This window comes from Erythrolamprus reginae, chromosome 3 (genome assembly GCF_031021105.1).
Source record: "Erythrolamprus reginae isolate rEryReg1 chromosome 3, rEryReg1.hap1, whole genome shotgun sequence".
In the NCBI taxonomy this organism is placed as follows: domain Eukaryota; kingdom Metazoa; phylum Chordata; class Lepidosauria; order Squamata; family Dipsadidae; genus Erythrolamprus; species Erythrolamprus reginae.
This window is the reverse complement of record NC_091952.1, coordinates 233,935,829-233,957,647: the sequence shown is the minus strand read 5'-3', so window position 1 is coordinate 233,957,647 and position 21,819 is coordinate 233,935,829. Positions and strand designations below refer to the sequence as shown.

The window sequence follows — 21,819 nt, the reverse complement described above, 5'->3', positions numbered from 1 at the left end:
CTGGTGGGCGAAGGGAGGGGGTTGGAATAGATGACCTTCAAGGTCCCTTCCAACTCTGCTAATCTGTATCTCTATCAGTTTTTATTTTTTTATTTAAAAAAATTATAAATGTTTGCACGAACATTGTGGAATATGAAAGACAGGTGGTGATTGAATGGTTGGTCATTTGCCAGGGGAATTTGAATAAAAATGTGATTGAAAATGTAAAAGAGAACAATTTAAATGAAAGGAAGGACTTCCAGAGGTATAAAAAATGATGTTACTTAAAAACAAGCTTTTAGGGATCTCAGCATCTCTCGGCCAAAGATCCATTGAAAACGTATCAAAGCTATATGATTGCAATTGACGATGAAGTTGACTAGTGATTCATTGGCCTTGTTCTCTCTATCTTACGCATTCCATTCATATTTCATGTGTTAGATTTAGGACATTATTGAAGTCAGGAAAGAATTAGGAGGTTTTCAAACCATGGCAGATGAGAACCAGATGGACATTTCAACCAGATCTCTTAAGTGAGACGCCACTCCATTCGTTTGGAAGTCTGTGTGAAAAACAATGAAGGAACTCCCACAGTAGGAGTGAAATGCTTCCGGTTCGCTCATGCCTGCCGGTCGTCAGAGAAAATGCCCTTCCATAGCCTCCGTGTGAGTCGAAAATCAACTGGCCAGTTGACACATTCATGTTGGGACTGAGCTAAGGCAATGGCTTGTGTGCCAACAGATATGGCTCTGCGTGCCATCTGTGGTACCCTTCGCCATCACTGGTATATGGTATACTTCCTATTTTATTTATTTATTATTAGAGTTGGAAGGGACCATGCGGGTCATCAAGTCTAACCCCCTGCCTAAGCAGGAACCCTATAGCATCCCAGCCAAATGGCAGTCCAATTTCCTCTTTAAAATGTCCAGAGTATTGGAGTTCACAACGTCCGCTGGTAGGTTGTTCCTCTGGTTGATCGTTCTGACCATCAGGAATTTCCTCCTTGTCTCCATGTTGAATCTCTCCTTGGTCAGCTTCCAGCTGTTGTTTCTCGTCCGGCCCTCCGGTGCCATGGAGAATAAAGTGATCCCCTCCTCTCTGTGGCAACCCCTCGTATACCTGTAGACTGCTATCATGTCCGCTCTGGCCCTCCTTTTCTCTAGGCTATCCATGCCCAGTTCCCGCAGTCTCTCTTCGTAAGTCTTGGTTTCTAGACCCCTGATCATTTTGGTTGCTCTTTTCTGCACCTTCTTCAGAGTTTCAATGTCTTTTTTGAAGTGTGGTGACCAGAACTGAACACAGTACTCCAGGTGTGGTCTAACCAGGGCGTAGTAGAGTGATAAAGACTTCCCTGGTCTTGGAGTGTATTCCCCTGTTTATGCAGCTTAGGATTTTTCATCACAACTGTTGTTTGGGATGGGTTGACTGAGAATTCATCACTAGTCCAGACCAGGGTCACCTGCACAACTTCCAAAGTTGGATGTCTGTAGAAATTTTCAATCATTTAGATCAGAGGTCTTCAAACTTGGCAGCTTTAAGACTTGTGGACTTCAACTCCCAGAATTGATGGCTGGAGACTTCTGGGAGTTGAAGTCCACAAGTCTTGAAGTTGCCAAGTTTGAAGACCTCTGATTTAGGTCATGGTTGTCTTAAAAATGTTATATCCAAAAGGCAACTGGACTTTTTCTTTTTCTTTGAAAAAGTTTCGTTCTTATCCAAGAAACTGAAAAAAACTGAAGAGGAAGCTTCTTGGCTGAGAAGCGAAATGTTAAAAAAAAGTTGTCTTTTTGAAATAGCATCTTTGGGATTCCAGAGTTCGAGGTGAAGTTGAATCCAATAGTCCCTTGAGTTAAATGTCTGCATGAGGTCTAACTACAGTATGTAGGCTTGCTATATGATTTAGAACAGCATTGCCTGGTACCATCCAGATGGTGTCACCCAGTGCAAAATGCTTTTATAGATGACCTTTTCAACAGCATTGGAAATTGGGAAATGATGAGGGAGAATGCTAAAAATGAGAAAAATCTGGGGTTTAAACCCACAAATGACCTTTTCTACAACATTGAAAATAAAAAGAGGTACAATAAAATAGATAAATCTGCGGTTCAAACCACATCTGTTGAAAAGGTTCACATAAATATTTTTATATTTGGTTGCTCTCAGCTCCACAACTGATTGGATGTCTGCCTCCACAAAATTTGGGCTCAAAAACAATTTTTTTTGAAATTTACTATGCTTTTTCATACTGCACACGCACTCTCTCTCTCACACCACACACACACACATATCTATTTAAGATGTTCACAAGCTGCTTCTGTGAGGGGAACAAAGACATAGAGGTTGTAAAAATCCCCATCATTGCATTTATTTGGTGCCTTCCAAATGTGTTGCTCTTCAACACTAAATAGATAAAGATCTTTTATTTATTTGTATGATTCATTTTCACAACCATTCCAAAAACAAACCAAACCTTGACGTTCTCAGAGGTTGATGTTAGTGCCAGATTCCATAATTCTGTAGTGTAATGATGAAAATAATGCTAATAGCCCTGATCCTTTTTTACGGGGCGGGAGGGAGATTTTGATTTTGTTCGTTTAATTTTGAAATCAGCTTTCATCATTAACTTAAACACTTTTGTGTAGGAGACTGCTGCTGGAACTGAAGGATGAAGTCACCTCCTTGCTGCTTGTCCCTTTCTCCTGGGGCCTCTGCAGAGGAATTAGATGAAAGCACATCCTTTGATTCTTTGGAATCCAGTGTCTTCTGTAGTGAGGAAGGGCCAGGATCCTTGCTACAGCACGTAGCCCCACCCTTGGACTGCATGACCGTCAACGTTGGAGGCGCCCGCTTTCTGCTGTCCCAGAAGAAGCTTTGTTGCTATCCAGACACTCGGCTTGGCAAGCTAGCAGTAATGGTGTCAGCTGCCCGGGATGTTGCCTCAAGCTTTTTGGAACTCTGTGATGATGCTAACTTGATGGAGAATGAATATTTTTTTGATCGGAACTCTCAAGCATTCAGTTATGTCCATAACTATTACCAAACTGGCAGGTTACATGTAATGGATCAGCTGTGTGCACTTTCCTTCCTGCAGGAGATCCAATATTGGGGGCTGGATGAGCTCATGATTGATTCCTGCTGCAGGGACAGGTGAGCAATTGGGTGGGTAGGCGACAGAAATCCATCCAAGTGGCTTAGTTAATTTGATTGTAGAAAGATATGAAGGCAAAGTTAACACAAATTAGAGAAACATCCATGGGGGGTTGGTTCAGACAACCACCCTAGATGATATAGCAACAGGCATATTACATCGGCAATGATTTAGCGGTAATGGAAAAGGGAAGCAATACATAGCAATTGCATTAGCATTTAGATACTGCTCCACAGTGCTTTACAGCCTTCTCTAAGCAGTGTACGGAGAGGAAGCATATTGCCCCCAACAATCTGTAGTAGATTGGGAACCTACTGAGATTCGATCTGCCAAATTGCTGGCAGCCGGTGATCAGCAGAAGTAGCTTGCAGTACTGCAGTCTAACGACTGTGCCACTGAGGCTTAAAATACGGGGTAGCAGACTGGCGGAATTGAATCTTTCAGGCTTGCTGATGAATAAAGGCAGAAGAATGTTGATTGAGCCCTTTATGAGAGATACATATAATTTTTCTGTTATAAATTCAGATGTTTTTTTAAAGTCTTGTAGTGGATGAACCTGTTAAATAAATGTTAAATAAAATTAGATTTTTTCCCAGAAATAATTTTACTCTTTTCTACCATTAATAACTTTAGAGGGGAAAGCAATGGCCCGCACAATTCCAACAGGGCATGCTGAGAAAAGGGAAAGGTGGTCTATTAAGAAAAATGCTTATATATTTTGTCATATGCTGTATACTAAAGCAAGGGTAGAGAATTTGATACATCAATCTGGCCCATTGGTCATCCATTCTAATTGAAAATGCCTAGCTTGTATCACAAAGTTATTCATCAACATTGCATTTTAGTGCTTGAATACAATATATAGTACTGTATTTTAAGGATTATAGAGAGACAATATTGGCTAGTTAGTAGCTGTATGCACCGGTGTCAAAACCAGGAAACCATGAGTTATAGTCTTCTGAGATGGGCCAGTCACTCTCTCTTTGGCTTTGGAATAAAGCAATGGCAAACCACTATTGAAATTGTTGCCAGGAAAACTGCAGGACTGGTCCAAGCAATCCCCAGATTCAAGGGTGATTCCCATGCATAATATTACACACTTTATTCTGTCAAGCCTTTTTGACTTGGGCTGCTGGCATGGAATTAACATTATGACTCAGGGTTTTTTTGCAAGTCAGTAGTGAGTTTTGAATAATAAGTTTTCTCGAACTAGAAAGATTGGAAGCAACCCAGAAATGACTCGCTGTGATTTGAAAACAGTGGGAAAGGTCTTCTGCCTGCAGTTCCTTTCTTGACCATCACATTTTCTGTCCTTAAAATCAGATTGGAGGACTATACCAGGAGTGTCAAAGTCAAGGCCTGTGGACCAGATCTGGCCCATGGAGCCACCCTGGAAAGAACAAAGGACTGGTCCATGGTGTCTGTTTGTGCAAAAATAGAACTTGGGAAGGCCCTAGGTGGCCCTTCTAAGCTCCATTTTCACTGGCAGCGGGTTGCAAAAGGCCATCACATCCCAAAACAGAACTCGCGAGTCCATTTTTGCTGGTAGAGCAGTCGGGCTGCCACAGGCTCCCCCAACTCAAGTGACATTGAGCAGGCCATTTCCCACGCCTGGCCATTCCTACTCCGCCCCCCTGAGGTCAAACACAACTCAATGAAATTGAGTTTGACATCCCTGGTCTATACAAATACAGTGGTACCTCAAGATACGAACCCCTCGTCTTACGAACAACTCAAGATACGAACCCGGGGTTCAGAAAAAAATTGCCTCTTCTTACAAACTTTTTTCGTGTTACGAACGCCAAACCCGAACTTCCGGGTTTGGCGTTCGGAGGCTGCTGGGAAGCCGCGCGGCTGTTTTAAAAGGTGACAGCCAGGCTAGGGGGCTTCCCAGCAGCCTCCGAACGCCAAACCCGGAAATTCGGGTTTGGCGTTCGTAACACGAAAAAAGTTCGTAAGAAGAGGCAAATTTTTTCTGAACCGTTCGGAGGCTGCTGGAAAGCCCCCCAGCCCGGCTGTCACCTTTTAAAACAGCCGCGCGGCTTTCCAACAGCCTCTGAACGCCAAACGCGGAAGTTTGGGTTTGGCGTTCAGCTTCGGAAGACGGCTGGGAAGCCACGCGGCTGTTTTAAAAGGTCACAGCCGAGCGGCAGCGGGTTTTTTGCGGGGGGTTTTTTTGGTTGCACGGATTAATTGACTTTACATTGTTTCCTATGGGAAACAATGTTTCGTCTTACGAACCTTTCGTCTTACGAACCTCCCCCTGGAACCAATTAGGTTCGTAAGACGAGGTATGAAAGATTTTTAAAAACCTATTAGTATTTCAGACTATAAGATTAATCAAGATTGGGTAATCTTCATCTTTATTTCAGAAATCCTTTGTGAGCAAGCAATTCAAATATTTGGAAAGAGCAATCTATCTCTTTGGCTCAGTTTACTACTAGCCTGAAATATGGTTCCATTAGTTTTCTCCTAGAATGGGCTGTTGATGGAAAAAATGATGTTCACCACTATGTTAAATTGTACTGATGGTAAACCTGGATTTGGTAGACTAGATCCATCAATCAAAAATATCAGAGTTGATTCTTACTCCACATGTCAATTTTATTATCTACCTATTTCAATTGTTCATTTGAAACTATCATTATTTCTTTAAGTAGAAACTTCACATGGCTCACTATAATAATATATAGGGGGAAATAAAACCAAATCCATAAATACAGTAAACAACTATTGGAAAATACTAACTTAAAACCAAGCCAGTGTTGATACTTGGGGAAGGGGGAAGCAATATACAAACCCTTAAAAACCCAAGTAAAGTCACAAAAATGTTATTAAAATTCAGGGGATGTCCTCTGAAATACAAAAGCTCCCACTGTTCACTTGTAGGTGTTGTTCTAAAGCAAAGTTGGCTGTTTGTCAGGCATATTGCCTTGATAAATGATCAATCTTTATTCCAGCTCAAGTCACACAACGGTACGATGTTAATTTATGGCAACTCATTTTTTATTTCTCCGGGAAATTATTCCATATTAATCCTTATCAGAACTATCCTAGAGCAGCTTGCAGCATAGTTCCCTCTAAGCTGAGCAGTGAGCAATCGCTCACTTAAAAATCATCATCAACTCAGAGTTTTCCAAACCTGCCCAGAAGCCGAGAGGGAAATTTTATTATTATTTCTGTGCCGCCCAGTCCCGAAGGGACTGCCGCTCAGACACTATACTTTTCCGCCCACCCCAAAAAAAAATTAGAGGAAACACTGGCTTGTAGTAGTAAAATTGGATCTAAAACTGCATGTATAATATGGGTGAAAAAAGATTTTCCCACATTTTATTTCTCAATTGTGTTGCAACTTCCTCACATATGGTATTGTGGAGCAACCCCTGTGATTAAGCAAATGGTGCCTGTATTTATTTTGATAAGTGAGTTTATGATGAACTGCTTAAAGACCTAAATTGAATTGTTCCCTTATCAAGGCTTAATTACATTTATGATGACACTCAAATGCAGCCTATGCTGCATAAGGATACCTTGGATAACAATTCAATTTTGCAATTCAGCTTCAACTCATGTCATCTTAACATCCCAATTGTTATTTAAATTGAATATACTGATGCTTGGGAATTTTCTTCCTATTGTTCCTCCAAAATTCATATTAGAAGTTGCTGATTCTTTCTTCAAGATCTCTGAACATTCTGTGCCTCTTTTTGTTGCCTGGCTCAGCTTATAATGAGAAAAGGCATCCTTTGAGAAAATTAATCCAGGTTCATTTCCAAAAGTAATCTTGGACCAATTGTCTCTCACTATTATTTTATTTATTATTTATTTATTTTATTTATTGGATTTGTATGCCACCCCTCTCCGTAGACTCGGGGCGGCTAACAACAGTAATAAAAAACATCATATAAATCCAATACTAAACAACTAAAAAACCCTTATTGTAAAACCAAACATCCCTACAAACAAACATACCATGCAAAAATTGTAAAGGCCTAGGGGGGAAGAATATCTCAGTTCCCCCATGCCTGATGGCAGAGGTGGGTTTTAAGGAGCTTACGAAAGGCAGGGAGAGTGGGGGCAATTCTAATCTCCGGGGGGAGTTGGTTCCAGAGGGCAGGGGCCGCCACAGAGAAGGGTTTTCCCCTGGGCCCCGCCAAACAACATTGTTTTGTTGACGGGACCCGGAGAAGGCCCACTCTGTGGGACCTAATCGGTCGCTGGGATTCATGCGGCAGAAGGTGGTCTCGTAGATACCCTGGTCCGGTGCCATGAAGGGCTTTATAGGTGATGACAAACACTTTGAATTGTGCCCGGAAACTGATTGGCAACCAATGCAGACTGCGGAGTGTTGGTGTTACATGGGCATTTTTGGGAAAGCCCATGATAGCTCTCGCAGCTGCATTCTGCACGATCTGAAGTTTCCGAACACTTTTCAAAGGTAGCCCCATGTAGAGAGCATTACAGTAGTCGAGCCTCAAGGTGATGAGGGCATGAGTGACTGTGATCAGTGACTCCTGGTCCAAATAGGGCCGCAACTAGTGCACCAGGCGAACCTGGGCATACGCCCCCCTTGCCACAGCTGAAAGATGTTTCTCTAATGTGAGCTGTGGATCGAGGAGGATGCCCAAGTTGCGGACCCTCTCCGAGAGGGTCAATAATTCCCCTTCCAGGGTGATGGACGGACCGATGGAATTGTCCTTGGGAGGCAAAACCCACAGCCACTCTGTCTTATCAGGGTTGAGTTTGAGTCTGTTGACACCCATCCAGGCCCCAACAGCCTCCAGACACTGTCACACCACTTCCACTGCTTAACAGGCTCTAGTAAGTAACATTGCCTACCAGGGAAGTTCAAAAATAAATATCTCAAAATGTTTTCTGCTGATTTTGCGCATATATTTCTAGTGGTGTAATATTAACAGCTGACTGCCCTACACAGGTATTTCAGAAGGAAAGAACTGAGTGAAACTTTGGATATCAAAAAAGATGCTGAAGAATCGGAGACCCAAGTTGAGGAAGAGGATTTCTCTGGAAGTCTGTGTTCTACCACCAGACAAAAGCTATGGGAAGTCTTAGAAAAACCAACTTCTTCTGTCGCTGCCAGGACTTTTGGCACAATCTCCATGGTTTTTGTCATCCTTTCGATTGCCAACATGGCTCTGATTTCAGTGGAGTTGACCTGGATGCCAGCCCAGCTACTCGACATCCTGGAGTATGTGTGTATTGCTTGGTTCACAGGAGAACTTTTGTTACGCTTTCTCTGTGCGCGGAATCGGTGCCGCTTTTTAAAGAATGTAGCAAATATCATAGACCTTCTGGCTATTTTGCCCTTCTACATCACATTGTTGGTGGAGAGCTTGCGGGGCGAACACAGCTCCCAGGAGCTGGAAAACATGGGACGTATTGTGCAAGTGCTGAGGTTGCTGAGGGGTCTACGCATGTTGAAGTTGGGCAGGCATTCAACAGGTAAATCCATGTGGTGTTGGGAGCTTCTCTTTCTTCTTGGGGAACTTCAGGGAAAGGGGGGGATGAATTATGAAATAGATAAGATTCCCAAAAGTTGCTTGTACTTATATTCATATATATTTACTTTATTTATGTATTTTGTCAAGCATGTATTAGATTCAAATGTGTGTGTGTGTGTGTGTGTGTGTGTGTGTGCAGCAGCTGAAATCTCATATTGACATCCTTGCGGCAGCGAGATTTGGGCCAAAATTGCCAGTTTATTAGCTTCTGTGCATGCACAGAAGCAAAAAATGGTAATTTTTACCGGAATCACACCGGTTGTGCGTACACATTACGTACACACCCAGCATCAATGGAGCGGGCCTACGCAATCTGTTTCTGCTGCTGGAACGGCGTTCCCACCATTCCGGTTTCAGGCCCACCCCTGGTTGGAACCCACCTCTGCAGTGTACTTAAATGAAAAGATATATTTATCAAGAATCATAAGGTACAACACTTAATGATAGTCCGGGTACAAATAAGTAATCAAATCATATTAGGAACCAGTCAATATAAACCGTAAGGGTACAAGCAACAAAGTTACAGTCATATAGTTATTAGTGGGAGGAAATGGGTGATGGGAATAATGAGAAGATCAATAGTAGTGCAGACTTAGTAAATAGTTTGACAATGTTGGGATTATTTGTTTATCAGAGTGATTACTTTCAGGGAAAAAAGTAGTTCTTGTGTCTAGTTTTTCTGGTGTGCAGTGCTCTATAGCAGAGGTCCCCAACCGCCGGTCCGCGGACCGGCACCGGGCCGTTGGGGGTTTTCAGCCGGTCCGCGGCGCCAGGGCCCCCTCGGCCTTTCCGCACCACCAGCGGCGCTCCCCCCGCCAGCCAGCCAAGCCCCGCGCCCGCCGGAACCGGCTCCTCGCTCTCCCCCCGCCGCCCGCCGCATTTGCAGGAGGTGGGGAGGGTCGGGCGGCCCGCCAAGGCCAGGAGGGACGGCGCTGCCCCCCCCCTTCCCTCTCTCCGCCTGCCGCTGCGCCTCCTTGACGCCGAGAGGAAATGCCGGCAAAGGCTTTTCTCAGCGGAGGTCTTCAATGTCGGGGGCGCACGGGCGGTTGCACGCGCTCCCTATCTCCCTGCTAGCCCACTCGGAGTATTCAAAATAAGAAAAACCTTTGCCGGCGAAGGCTTTTCTTATTTTGAATACAGTATTCCGAGTGGGCTAGCAGGGAGATAGGGAGCGCGTGCAACCGCCTGTGCGCCCCCGACATTGAATATCACCTTCGCCGGCCCCACCTCTCCTGCAAACCCCCTTGCTGAGAGCCCGGGGCGAAAGTGCTCTCGCAAAGGTGAGGCGGGCAGGGCGTGCGCGCGTCACCGCTGAGAAGAACGGAGAACGAGAGTGAGTGATAGCAACAGACAGCAAGATAGAGAGAAAGTGAGAAAGAGAGAGTGAGAGAAAGGGGGGGGAGAAAGAGATAGCAAGAGAGAGAACAAGAGAGAGAAAGAGCGTGAGAAAGAAAACAAGAAAGAGTGAGAGAGAGAGAAAGCAAAAGAGACAGAAAGAAAACAAGAGAGAGAAAGTGAGAAGAAGAGAGAGAAAGAGGGGGAGAGAGAGAGAAAGAGAGGGAGAAAGAGAGAGGGAGAGGGGGGAGAGATAGTAAGAGAGGGAGAGAGAGAAAGAGAGAGGGAAAGGGGGGAGAGATAGCAAGAGAGGGAGAGAGAGAAAGAGAGAGGGAAAGGGGAGAGAGGGGGGAGAGAAAGAGAGAGGGAGAGAGAGAGGAGATAAAGGAAGAGGAGAGAGAGAAAGGAAGAGAAAGAAAGAAAGAAAGAGGGATAGAAAGAGAGAGAGAGTGAGAGATGCTCAGTGAGCCTTTCTTTGAAGTTGCCTTTTTCTTTCTTTCTTTCTTTCTTTCTTTCTTTCTTTCTTTCTCTTTCTTTCTTTCTTGCTCTTTTTCTTTCTCTCTTTTACCTTCCCTTCCTCTATTTCTTCTTTTCTTTCTCCTTCCTACCTTCTTCCCTTACTCTCCCCTTTCATAAGTTTCCTTGCTTCCTTCCTCTGTTCCTGTCCCTTCCCCCTTCTTTCTTTCTTTCCTTCCTTCCTTTTCTCCCTCCATTTCTTGCTTTCCTTTTCATTCCTCCCTTCTTTCCTCCCTCATTCCCTTCTTTCACTCCTTCCTCTCTTACTCTCCCCTTTCACACCTTTCCTTGCTTCCTTTGCACCCTTCTTCTGTTCCTGTCCCTTCCCTCTTTCCTTCCTTCCTTCCCACCCTCCGTCCATTCATTCACCCATTCCTCTCTTGATCGCCCCTTTTACGGCGCCGCTGACAGCTAGCTCCCCCCCACCCACCGGGCCATGGAAAACTGGTCTAGCTTAAAGCCGGTCCCTGGTGCAAAAAAGGTTGGGGACCTCTGCTCTATAGTGTCGTTTTGATGGTAGGAGTTGAAACAGTTTGTGTCTAGGATGTGAAGGGATGGTAAATATTTTCACAGCCTTTTTTTTGGCTCATTCAGTATACAGGTCCTCAATGGAAGGCAGGTTGGTAGCAATTGATTTTTTTGCAATTCTAATCATCCTCTGAAGTCTGTGTCTGTCCTGTTGGGTTGCAGAACCAAACCAGACAGTTATAGATGTGCAGCTGACAGACTCAATGATTCCTCTGTAGAACTGTATCTGCAGCTCCTTGGGCAGTTTGAGCTTTTGTTTTATTTATTTATTTATTCTTTGTCCAATATACAATACATACGGAAGAGAATAGACATTAAGTAATATATATAACGATAGAAAGTAAAAAGAAGAGAAGTAGATGGGAGGGAGAGAATATATATGATATAAGAGATAAGGAGAGAATATATATGATATATAATAGATAGATAGATGGATGGATAGATAGATAGATAGATAGATAGATAGATAGATAGATAGATAGATAGATAGATAGATAGATAAGGAGAGAATATATATGATATATGAGATAAGGAAAGACAATTGGACAGGGGACGATAGGCACATCAGTGCACTTATATACGCCCCTTACTGGCCTCTTAGGAACCTGGAGAGGTCAATCGTGGAGGGTCTAAGGGAGAAGTGTTGAGGGTTGGGAGTTGACACTATTGAGTCCAGTAATGAGTTCCACGCTTTGACAACTCGATTGTTAAAGTCCTGAGTTGGTGTAAAAAGAATATTCTCCTTTATTGATACATGGAATAACTGTTAAATAGCTGGAATGTTGTTGGTAAAGATTATGAGAGACAACCATTCTACAGCTCAATCACAAAAGAGTTTGAACAGTGTACTGTACACAATTTTGAAGATGTTCTGACAACAAGCTGAGCTTGTTGCAGTCATTTAATTTGGGCGACATTTGTCAAAGATTCAATGGTTTGCCATTATTGCAATCAGCTCCATTTTCCCCCTTCCTCAGAATGTAATAACTTACCTTAAGGAAGGTAAGTAGCACCAGAAGCTGTGTCTCTTTTATCCAAGGTCTTGGATTATGAATAGTGAAAGGGAATTCACAAACATAATATAATGACATAAGCTCTTCAGAATGAAAAGCAGAAATCTTTCTCTCTAATTGACCACCTGTTCCTTCAACTGGCTTTTCTATTTTAAAAAAATAGTTTTTATTGAACATTTTCAACATTAAAAAAACAAAAAAATGTAAATTTTCTCTCAGCAGTTCCATATCAGTATCAATATCATCCATAACATGCTATATTATGCAATTATTTATTACTACTTTTTACATATCAAAATTCTGAACTTCTTGTAGTTCACTATTTATTGATTTGATTTGATTTGATTTGATTTGATTTGATTTGATTTGTATGCCGCCCCTCTCTGAAGACTCGCGGCGGCTATACAATATTATGCAATCATTTGAATTACAAGAACTATTTACAGGCTAACTGGCTTTTCTATATGCAAAACCTGTTCCTGCCTTTGCTTTGTGATTCCTTCCCAAATACTTTTCACAATAGTGTCATTTTGTTTGTTTTTCTGCTTCTAATATAATGAATGTTAATGAGTCTGAGGAAAACCTCTTGTCAAAACAACAACAACAAAACCATTAGCAGGAATATTATTAGTCAATGTCCTGCAGCATTTTACCAAATTAAGTAAGCAAATAAGAAAAAAAAATAGAATTTGGAATTAAAATTTGAAAAGCAAGTGCATGGATTTGTGCTGAGGAAATGGGTTTTAAAGGGTTACTGATAGAAACTCATGACATCATTGGCAAATAAAATTTCACTGATAAAAGCAATTAAAGTATACCCAAAAAAGTAGATAGTATTAGTCACCGGGTGGGAACAGAAGGATGGGCATTAGGGAAATATGAGCGAATCCGTCGGTACCTTATCTGGTTACTAGCATAGTTGACTATCATTGTTAAGTCCTCACAGTTACGATTGTGCCGACTGCTAGTCAAGCCTAATTGGAGCCAGCAAGCAGGAAAATGGAAATTGTAGTCATTGGTTGAGAGTTTGACAGCTCCAGTATAAAAGAAGCTGTCAATATGCCTGTTCTCTGTTCTGTTTCTGTTGGGCTGAAATATAGGTTGTTATTTGCTGTTCACTTCTGAAGTCTGCTTCCGTTACTGTCAGCTTCACCTACCGATTTAATACTGGTGACGAAGGTGGGCTTAAAAGCCTGAAGGAAAACATGGAAGCCAGAGTTATTAAGAGCGAGGCACTAGAGCTGAGCCATGAGCTGAATTGGCCCCCTGCTGGGCGATAAGAGGTTGCTGAATGCTGACTAAAAAAACCTCAGTCCTTCTCAGGATGACTATTCTACCAACTTTTGCTCTATTTGAACCCTCGACAGAGACCTGAGATGGCTATCTAATCTGATTCAAGTACATCCTAAGGGCGAATGACTTCACGGAGCTGTCAATGTCCCCAAAACTGGGATATTTCCTCAGCTCTTGCGGACATGACATGTTCACCATAGCCAAAGCCCTAACAGCACCACAGCCCATCTACCTGGTTCCATGACAGGCACTGATTAAAATATTAAGGAACCACTACCATCTAGTTCCTTCGTGCATTTGCCAGGAGACATGCATTTCTCTAGCGGTTCAAGAAAGGAGGTGAATCAATCAATGATTATATAGCTGCCTCAGAACTGCTGCTGTCAACTATAAGCTCCTCCTGGACCAACTCATTTGCGGAGTGCAAGATCTGACATTTCAGTGCCATTTTCTGGCTCAAAAAGGGCTGACTCTCATGACAGCATTAGGCAAGGTAGGACTTCTGAGCTATCAGAAAAATTTGTCTCAGAAACGCAGCGTTCCTGACCACTGACAGCTCAACCTAGGAACCAATCGATGGATTATAAAGACACCAAATTAGATGTCCCCTCAAATGAAGAAGGAGATATTGGCCACCTCTAAAGCACATGCAGGAAATTTACCTCAGGTGACAAATCACCTCAGGCTGCTTGACTTGGCTGTGGCAGGAACCACATTCGAGTTGACTGAAGGTTCAAAAGCGCCATTTGCTGTTGCTGTGTCAAGAAAGGCTACCTTTCCAGGGTGTGCAGAGCCTCCCTGCCTTCCTCCAATCAACCTCTAGCACCTGCCTACCCAACAAGATCTTCACCTGCCTACCAGCCAAGATCCAACAGGAGGCCTCCTACCACTAGAGTTGAGTGTTTCTCCATCTTCAGGACCACCCAGCCTCACACCATGACCGTGAGCCTGGTAACTCTGTCCAATTCACCTCACTAACTCTTTGTTACTGTCCCCCTTGAAGGCCACCCATGCAAGATGGAGGTCGACACGGGGTCCTCCAAATCTTTACTGTCTCTTTCTGGAAAGATTTAAATGGCAAAAGTCTGCGGAGAGGGGCGGCATATAAATTCAATAAATCTAATCTAAAAGGAAAAAATGGAAAGATTACACAGGTGTACAAAAATATTATTTGTAATCATCGTAGTTGACCTTATACTTTTCTGAATCATTTTTTGTTCTGATTTCAAAAATGTATACAGTTTTTATGTAGCAGGCATAGTTTCCGCAGAACAGCATCATTATTATAAGTATAGGAAATATACTGGTGACATTAAGAAAACAGTATCACAAATGTACAAAAAATGGTTTTTGTAATCATCGCAGTTGACCTTGTAATTTTCTGAATCATTTTTTTTGTTCTGATTTCAAAAATGCATATAGTTTTTCTATAATAGGTATAGTTTCCACAGGGTAGCATCTTTATGCTGGCAACATTAAGAAAAGAGTCATTACCACAAACATTGAAAAAGTAGAAATAATGTAATAACAAAAATGCTTCTCTATCAGAAACGTTATGTGATAGAGCAAAACTAAGCATATTTTTGGAATCAGCACATCAAACTCCATAAAACAGATATATTATCTTTGCTGATGATTATTTTTTTGCCAGTGTATTGGTGAAGCTGGAGCTCTTATCAACTTCTGGATAAATTCCAAATCAGTAAAGCTACTACAAATATGAGCCACCAGTATGATGCTGTTATTAAAAGGCATACAAAAATGCAGATTATATAACAGTATTTGTATAGGAAGAAATTGTTTCCCCTTGAGCACTCTTTGATGCCTACGCATAATAAAAGCTGAATCTGTTTTGTGCTTCAACTATTAAAGCAGAATGGTGGGAACAGAGTTTAGTAATGTCAAGGAAATGGTGGCTTGGTTTTATGCAGGTCATTGGATAATCTGAGATATCTTGTTGTTGTGGGCTTAAACTCTTATTAAACAATGAAAAAAAAACAATAATGTGAACACTAGCAATAGAATTGTTTTATGTTAGTAATGTCAGGGAAATGGTGGCTTGGTTTTATGCAGGTCATTGGATAATCTGAGACATCGTGGTTGTTGTGGGCTTACTCTCTTATTAAACAATGAGCAAAAACAATATTGTAAACACCAACAATAGAATTGTTTTATGTTAGGAATTTATGTTGTGTATTTTTATTGTTTGAATGGTAGATTTCTTTGTCGTTAAGCATTGACTTTTGCCATTTTTTCTTATTACAGTTGTGTAATTTTTAAAAAGTGTGGTGTATATTTAAGGTTAGAAGTGGATGTGTATGATGTTAAAAGTTGCAAAAAGATTACCATTAGTTTTCATGTGCTTTTCCTTAGAAAATGTTAAATCTTTCATCTAAGAGTCAGGGACAAAGCACTTTTTTTTTTTACATTACCAGGATCATGAATTTTTCTGATTCACTTAATAACAGCAGTGGGTTGTTCCCAGTTTGGACTGGTTCTTAGAATCAGTAGCACCGGCAACCAGAAGTCTCCTCCTACTCATCCAAGATCCCTTTGTGCATACACAGAAACCCACATGTTTAAGAACCCTTAAAAACCAGTAGTAAGGGGTTTTAGAACAGTTTAAAAAGCCAGTAACAACTGTAAGATAATAATTTCAATAAATCCTTTTTATGGAACCTCAGCTCTAGACCTAGTGTAATTATCAAGTCACATATTGAGAAGTGTTTCAGATACATCAAGTGCTTCCTTAGGAATTTGCACCCCAGAATATCTCAACCAGCATTACTATTGTTAAGAATTCTGGGAGTTGATGTTCACACTACTAGAGGGCATCCAAGTTGGAGAATCTCAGTACTGACATTGACTCCAAGACAACCTTATAATAGGGTAATAAAATGGGTGCTCTATATGTTACTTCTCCAACTTGACATCCATCAATGTGTCAGGTCTACAATTCACAGAATTCCTAGCCTTGTTGGAGACAGACAATGTAAAAACCCAATATATCTTCGAAGTATCCAAATCAGAAAGGGAGTCTTCCGTTTACTGCTTAATGGAAAAGATAATTTGATTGAATGAGTGCCACTTCTTCCCACTCTGTTTCATTGCTCAAGAAGAAAAGCAGTTAAGAGGGTATCTTGCTAATTGAAATATTGTTTTATGTTTTAGGTTTGCGTTCCCTTGGGATGACCATTGCACAGTGCTATGAAGAAGTTGGCATGCTTCTCCTTTTCCTCTCTGTGGGCATCTCCATCTTCTCCACCATAGAATACTTTGTGGAGCAAGGTATCCATGACACAACCTTCACAAGTGTGCCTTGTGCTTGGTGGTGGGCTACCACCTCCATGACAACCGTTGGCTATGGAGACATTAGGCCAGATACAACCGTTGGCAAGGTTGTCGCCTTTATGTGCATATTATCTGGAATATTGGTCCTAGCTCTACCAATTGCCATCATCAATGATCGCTTTTCTGCCTGCTATTTTACCCTGAAGATAAAGGAAGCTGCCCTTCGCCAGAGGGAAGCCCTAAAGAAGCTCACAAAGAATATGTCGAGTGACTCTAACATCAACATTAATTTGCGAGATGTATATGCTCGAAGCATAATGGATGTGTTGAAGTTCAAAAGCCGAGAAAGAACAAGTACCAGGAGTAGCGCTGGTGACGAGTTTTGGTTTTAAATACACACACACACATACATATATACACACAAACTCACACACAGTATGAGAGATGGTAATAGCTTTAATAACAACAATGAATGCAAAGCTAATGGTTCTTTATTTCCCCCCATGCAAATCTGCTTATCTAAGTTGCTGAGCATATGAACAACTAATATAGTCCAAAGGTATATTAAAAAGTAAAACAAAACATGAAAAAAAGAATATTCTCAGGGTACATAAATGCAAATTCTCTTTAACGTTTTCATCTTTCATTATCCCAGTGGATTAATATTCCATGCTTTGGCTGTAACCCTTTTATGCTCGTTCCATTATGAAAAGAATAAAAGAGTAACAACATAAAAATGTGTATTGCTGTATTGGTATGAAATTAAAATAAAGGAAGGGAAAGAAGGAAGGAAGGAGGGAGGGAAAGAAAGAAAGAAAGAAAGAAAGAAAGAAAGAAGGTGCCTACTAAAACAGTAAAAGTCAACCACAGACAAGCAGCATATTCTAGAACTAGTAGCAAAAATGTAGCAAAGAATACTTATGGGGATGTCAACATTGACATCTTTCTACTAAGCCTGTGTATGGAAATTCTTGCTTTGCTTCAACAAAATACCTTGAAGAGGTAAGGCTAATTGTGATGACACAATTCTCCAGGATACAATACATTTTGTGTTACTACATGAGTGGTAACCTCTCCTGACTACAGGAAGGGTGAAAGGTCCCAGAAGCAAATAAAGCCAAAGAAGTAACTTTACTTCTGTCTATAGCAGGAGTCAGCAACCTGTGGTTCTGCTGCAGCGCCCTGTCGCTACAATTTTGAGAGTAGCTGGAGGGTGGTGGTGAAGCACAATGCACCAGGAGGAGACTATGTCAAGAGGTGGGTTTTCCAGTTGGCTCCACAACTGGGCTTTCGATTAGGACAGGTAGGGTTCCAAAAAGGCTGCCACAGTAGGAAAGACTCTATGGTGGGGGAAGCAGACTTCCAGTTGGGTCCAGAATTGAATGGAGGGCTTCTAGTTAGGACTTTTGTGACTCTTTTGAGTGTTTAAGGTTGCCAACCCTGGTATATAGCAACAAGACAACTGAGTTCCTTCTTAAAGCAAGTTTGAATGAATATATCATTTACCACATTGTGAATGCTTTACCCATCTTAACATAAGAACATAAAAAGAACCATGGTGAATCAGGCCAAAGCCCATCGAGTCCAGCATTCTATATCACACAATTGTACATGGGGATCTTGAGCAGAAAGAGAAGGCAAAATCCCCAACAAATGGTACCCAAGGGAATCCTGCCTGCCTCAACCAAAATGGACATCCATTTCAATAACCACTGATACACTTGGCATTCATGAATCTGTCTAATACTGCCTTGAAGCTATCCAGGCTGACAGCTATCATGACCTCTTCTGGAAGTGAATTCCATAAACCAACAACCCTCTGGGTGTATAAATATTTCCCTTTAGTTGTCCTCACTTTCTTACCTTTGAGCTTTAGGGAGTGCTAGTATTGTGTGATAGAGAAAAGAATTTTTCTCTATCCACCTTTTCTATTCCATGCATGATTTTATACACTTCGATCAAGTCAACCCTTAAACACCGTCTTTCAAGACTGAAGAGACCAAGGTGTGGCAACCTGGTTTCATAAAGGAGGTGCTCCATTTCCTTGATCATACTTGTTGCCCTTTTCTGTGCCTTTTCCAGTTCCATTATATCCTTAATTTGGAATGCAGGAAAAAAAACTCTAAGGAATGTTCCCAATCTCTTGGGGTTTTCACCGTATTAGTGGTCTTTGGAGGATATTAACAGCACTTCTCTAGGGAAGGAGGGAGCTCTATTTCAATATATTCTAATATTTGTTTTCTTTGATATGCTACAAATGAATTGGCTAAGAACTGCCATGTATATTAGAGGTTGTTCTTTCATAAAGCAATTTGAATTCCTGATCTCACTAAAGGATTTGCCACTTAAGTCTAGGATTAACTGCTAAGAATCTGAACTCATAATGCGCTTCATTATGAATGGGCTTAATTCACCTGAGCTTTACAAATAAATATAGCTTTTTACACGCCACGAGAGGTATATGGGGATACGTGCCTGTCTGTTTAAAGTACGGTAGATAGGTTTCCGAACTGGCAATCCTGAAAAGAGGGTGTGACTTTTCAAGCAATGAGTCAGATTCAAGATGTGGGAGTGGAAAGGCACGATTCATTCACAAAAAGCACTAAGAAAGATCCAATGGAAGTTTATTCTGAGAGCAAAGATGCAACTTTTCCCCAAAATCTTAAGTAGCTTAATAATAATACTGTATTATTATTATTATTATTATTATTATTATTATTATTATTATTAATAATAATAATAATAATTAGATTTGTATGCCGCCCCTCTCCGAAGACTCGGGGCAGCTAACAACAATATAAAAAGACAATGTAAACAAATCTAATAATAATAATAATAATAATAACAACAACAACAACAACAATAATAATAATAACAGCAACAACAGAATTGGAAGGGACCTTGGAGGTCTTCTAGTCCAACCCCCTGTTTAGGCAGGAAACCCTACACTATTTCAGACAAATGGTTGTCCAATATTTTCTTTAAAACTTCCAGGGTTGGGTCATTCACAACATTCACATTCTTATGTGGCTTTGGATTGCACCACAAAGAACAACGAAGAAGCTTGTTCCTCCTGGACTCCAATGTTATATATTAGATTGTTATATGCTGTTTTTATTACTGTTGTTAGCCACCCCGAGTCTACGGAGAGGGGCGGCATACAAATCAATCAATCAATCAATCAATCAAACAAACAAACAAACAAACAAACAAACAAACAAACAAACAAACAAACAAACAAACAAATAAATAAATAAATAAATAAATAAATAAAATAAAATAAAATATTTCCCAGTGATTTCCCAGTGAATGAGTCCACCAAGCCAAAACCAAAACAATTACATTGTGGTTTAATGTAATTTGGGGATGTCAAACTCTGAAAAAACAGTTTCATTGAGAGCCGCATCAGGATTGGGTTTGACTTCGGGGGGGGGGTGTCAGATGGGTGTGGTCAGCTCAATTTGTTGGGGGGGAGGGCTGTGGTGGCCCTAGCACACTGCCAGCAAAAACAGGTTCCTGAGCTCTGTTTTTGGCTTCCTGCAATGCTCTGCCAATGAAAACAGAGCTCAGGAGATCCCAAGTTCTTTTTTTACTAGCAGAGGAACTGCGGGCTGGTCCTTTGCTGTTTCTGGGAGGATCCAATGGGTCAGATCTATGTACTGTTATGATATCAATCCACCTTCTGTACATTCCAGATATATTCTTGGCACCAAAACAAACAATTTGCATAAGCTGCTCCTTATAGTGATGTTGGAATTTTATACAAGTCGTCTTTGACTTACAACCACAAACTGAATTTAACATGGTTGTTGCTGAGTGAAACAGTTGTTAAGTGAGTTTTGCCCTATTTTATGACTTTTCTTGCCATAGTTGTTAAGTGAATCCCTGCAGTTGTTAAGTTAGTACCACAGCTATTAAGTGAATCTGGCTTCTTCATTCACTTTGCTTGTCAAAAGGTAATAAGCATATCAGGAAAGACTTAATGAACTCAATCTGTATAGTCTGGAGGACAGAAGGAAAAGGGGGAGACATGACCAAAACATTTAAATATGTTAAAGGGTTAAATAAGGTTCAGGAGGGAAGTGTTTTTAATAGAAAAGTGAACACAAGAACAAGGGGGCACAATCTGGGCTTAGCTGGGAGGAAAATCAGAAGCAACATGAGAAAATATTATTTTACTGAAAAAGTATTAGATGCTTGAAAAAAACTTCCAGCAGATTTGAATTGATTTGATTTTATTGGATTTGTATGCCGCCCCTCTCTGTAGACTCGGGGCGGCTAACAACAGTAGTAAAACAGCATATGACAATCCAATATTAAAACAGTTAAAAACCCTTATTGTAGAACCAAACATACATACAGACATACCATGCATAAAATTGTAAAGGCCTAGGGGGAAAGAGTATCTCAGTTCCCCCATGCCTGGCAGCAGAGGTGGGTTTTAAGAAGCTTACGAAAGGCAAGGAGGGTGGGAGCAATTCTAATCTCTGGGGGGGAGTTGGTTCCAGAGGGCTAGGGCCACCACAGAGAAGGCTCTTCCCCTTCCCGCCAAGCGACATTGTTTAGTTGACGGGACCCGGAGAAGACCCACATGTGGTTGGTAAATCCACAGTTAAACATGCCTGGGATAAACATATATCCATCCTAAGATAAAATACAGGAAATAGTGTAAGGGCAGACTAGATGGACCATGATGTCTTTTTCTGCCATCAATCTTCTATGTTTCTATGTGATCGTATGACCCCAGGTCATTGCAACCATCATAAATCTGACCCAGTTGCCATGGAGATGCTGCAATGGTTTCAGTGCCATTATAACTTTCAACTGTCACTAAACCAACTGTTGTAAGTCAAGAACTATCTCTACATGTACATGATTAATTGATGCAGTGGATCCTAGCAGCTTCAAGCTCTTGTGTGTGTTCAGGAGGCCGTTGTTTTTTCTGTGTGGTTTCTGTTTCATCAAGACTCTTCCTGCCGAGTCTCCTGCTGTATGAGTGATGAGTGCTTTCAGCACCCCATCACCATTTCTATGTTACATGAATGCCGGCTGGCACTGAGTCAACAGTATCATCTGTTGGCATTTCCATTCCAAACGCTCGAGCACAGACTGTTGCTTGGTTTCAACTCTACATATCAGGATGGTGTCAGCACAGTTGCCTCCTTCAATTCATGCTGCCTTCTGGAGTTCTTGA

The 21,819-nt window shown here is 41.4% G+C and overlaps 1 protein-coding gene across 1 annotated transcript; it reads left to right on the top strand.

Moving 5' to 3' along the window:
* The first annotated feature begins 2,644 nt into the window (after positions 1 to 2,644).
* Positions 2,645 to 17,017, top strand: KCNV1 (potassium voltage-gated channel modifier subfamily V member 1). Its single transcript, XM_070749246.1, has 3 exons — positions 2,645 to 3,126; positions 8,064 to 8,590; positions 16,506 to 17,017. The coding sequence occupies exons 1-3, from the start codon at positions 2,645 to 2,647 to the stop codon at positions 17,015 to 17,017; spliced, it is 1,521 nt and encodes a 506-aa protein (XP_070605347.1).
* Positions 17,018 to 21,819: the final 4,802 nt, after the last annotated feature.

Excerpts from the sequence above, each read along its gene's own strand:
- KCNV1 (XM_070749246.1), top strand. The coding sequence starts at position 2,645 with ATGAAGTCACCTCCTTGCTGCTTGTCCCTTTCTCCTGGGGCCTCTGCA. Across the intron at positions 3,127-8,063 it reads GATTCCTGCTGCAGGGACAG|GTATTTCAGAAGGAAAGAAC; the intron begins GTGAGCAATTGG and ends TGCCCTACACAG. Across the intron at positions 8,591-16,505 it reads GTTGGGCAGGCATTCAACAG|GTTTGCGTTCCCTTGGGATG; the intron begins GTAAATCCATGT and ends TTTATGTTTTAG.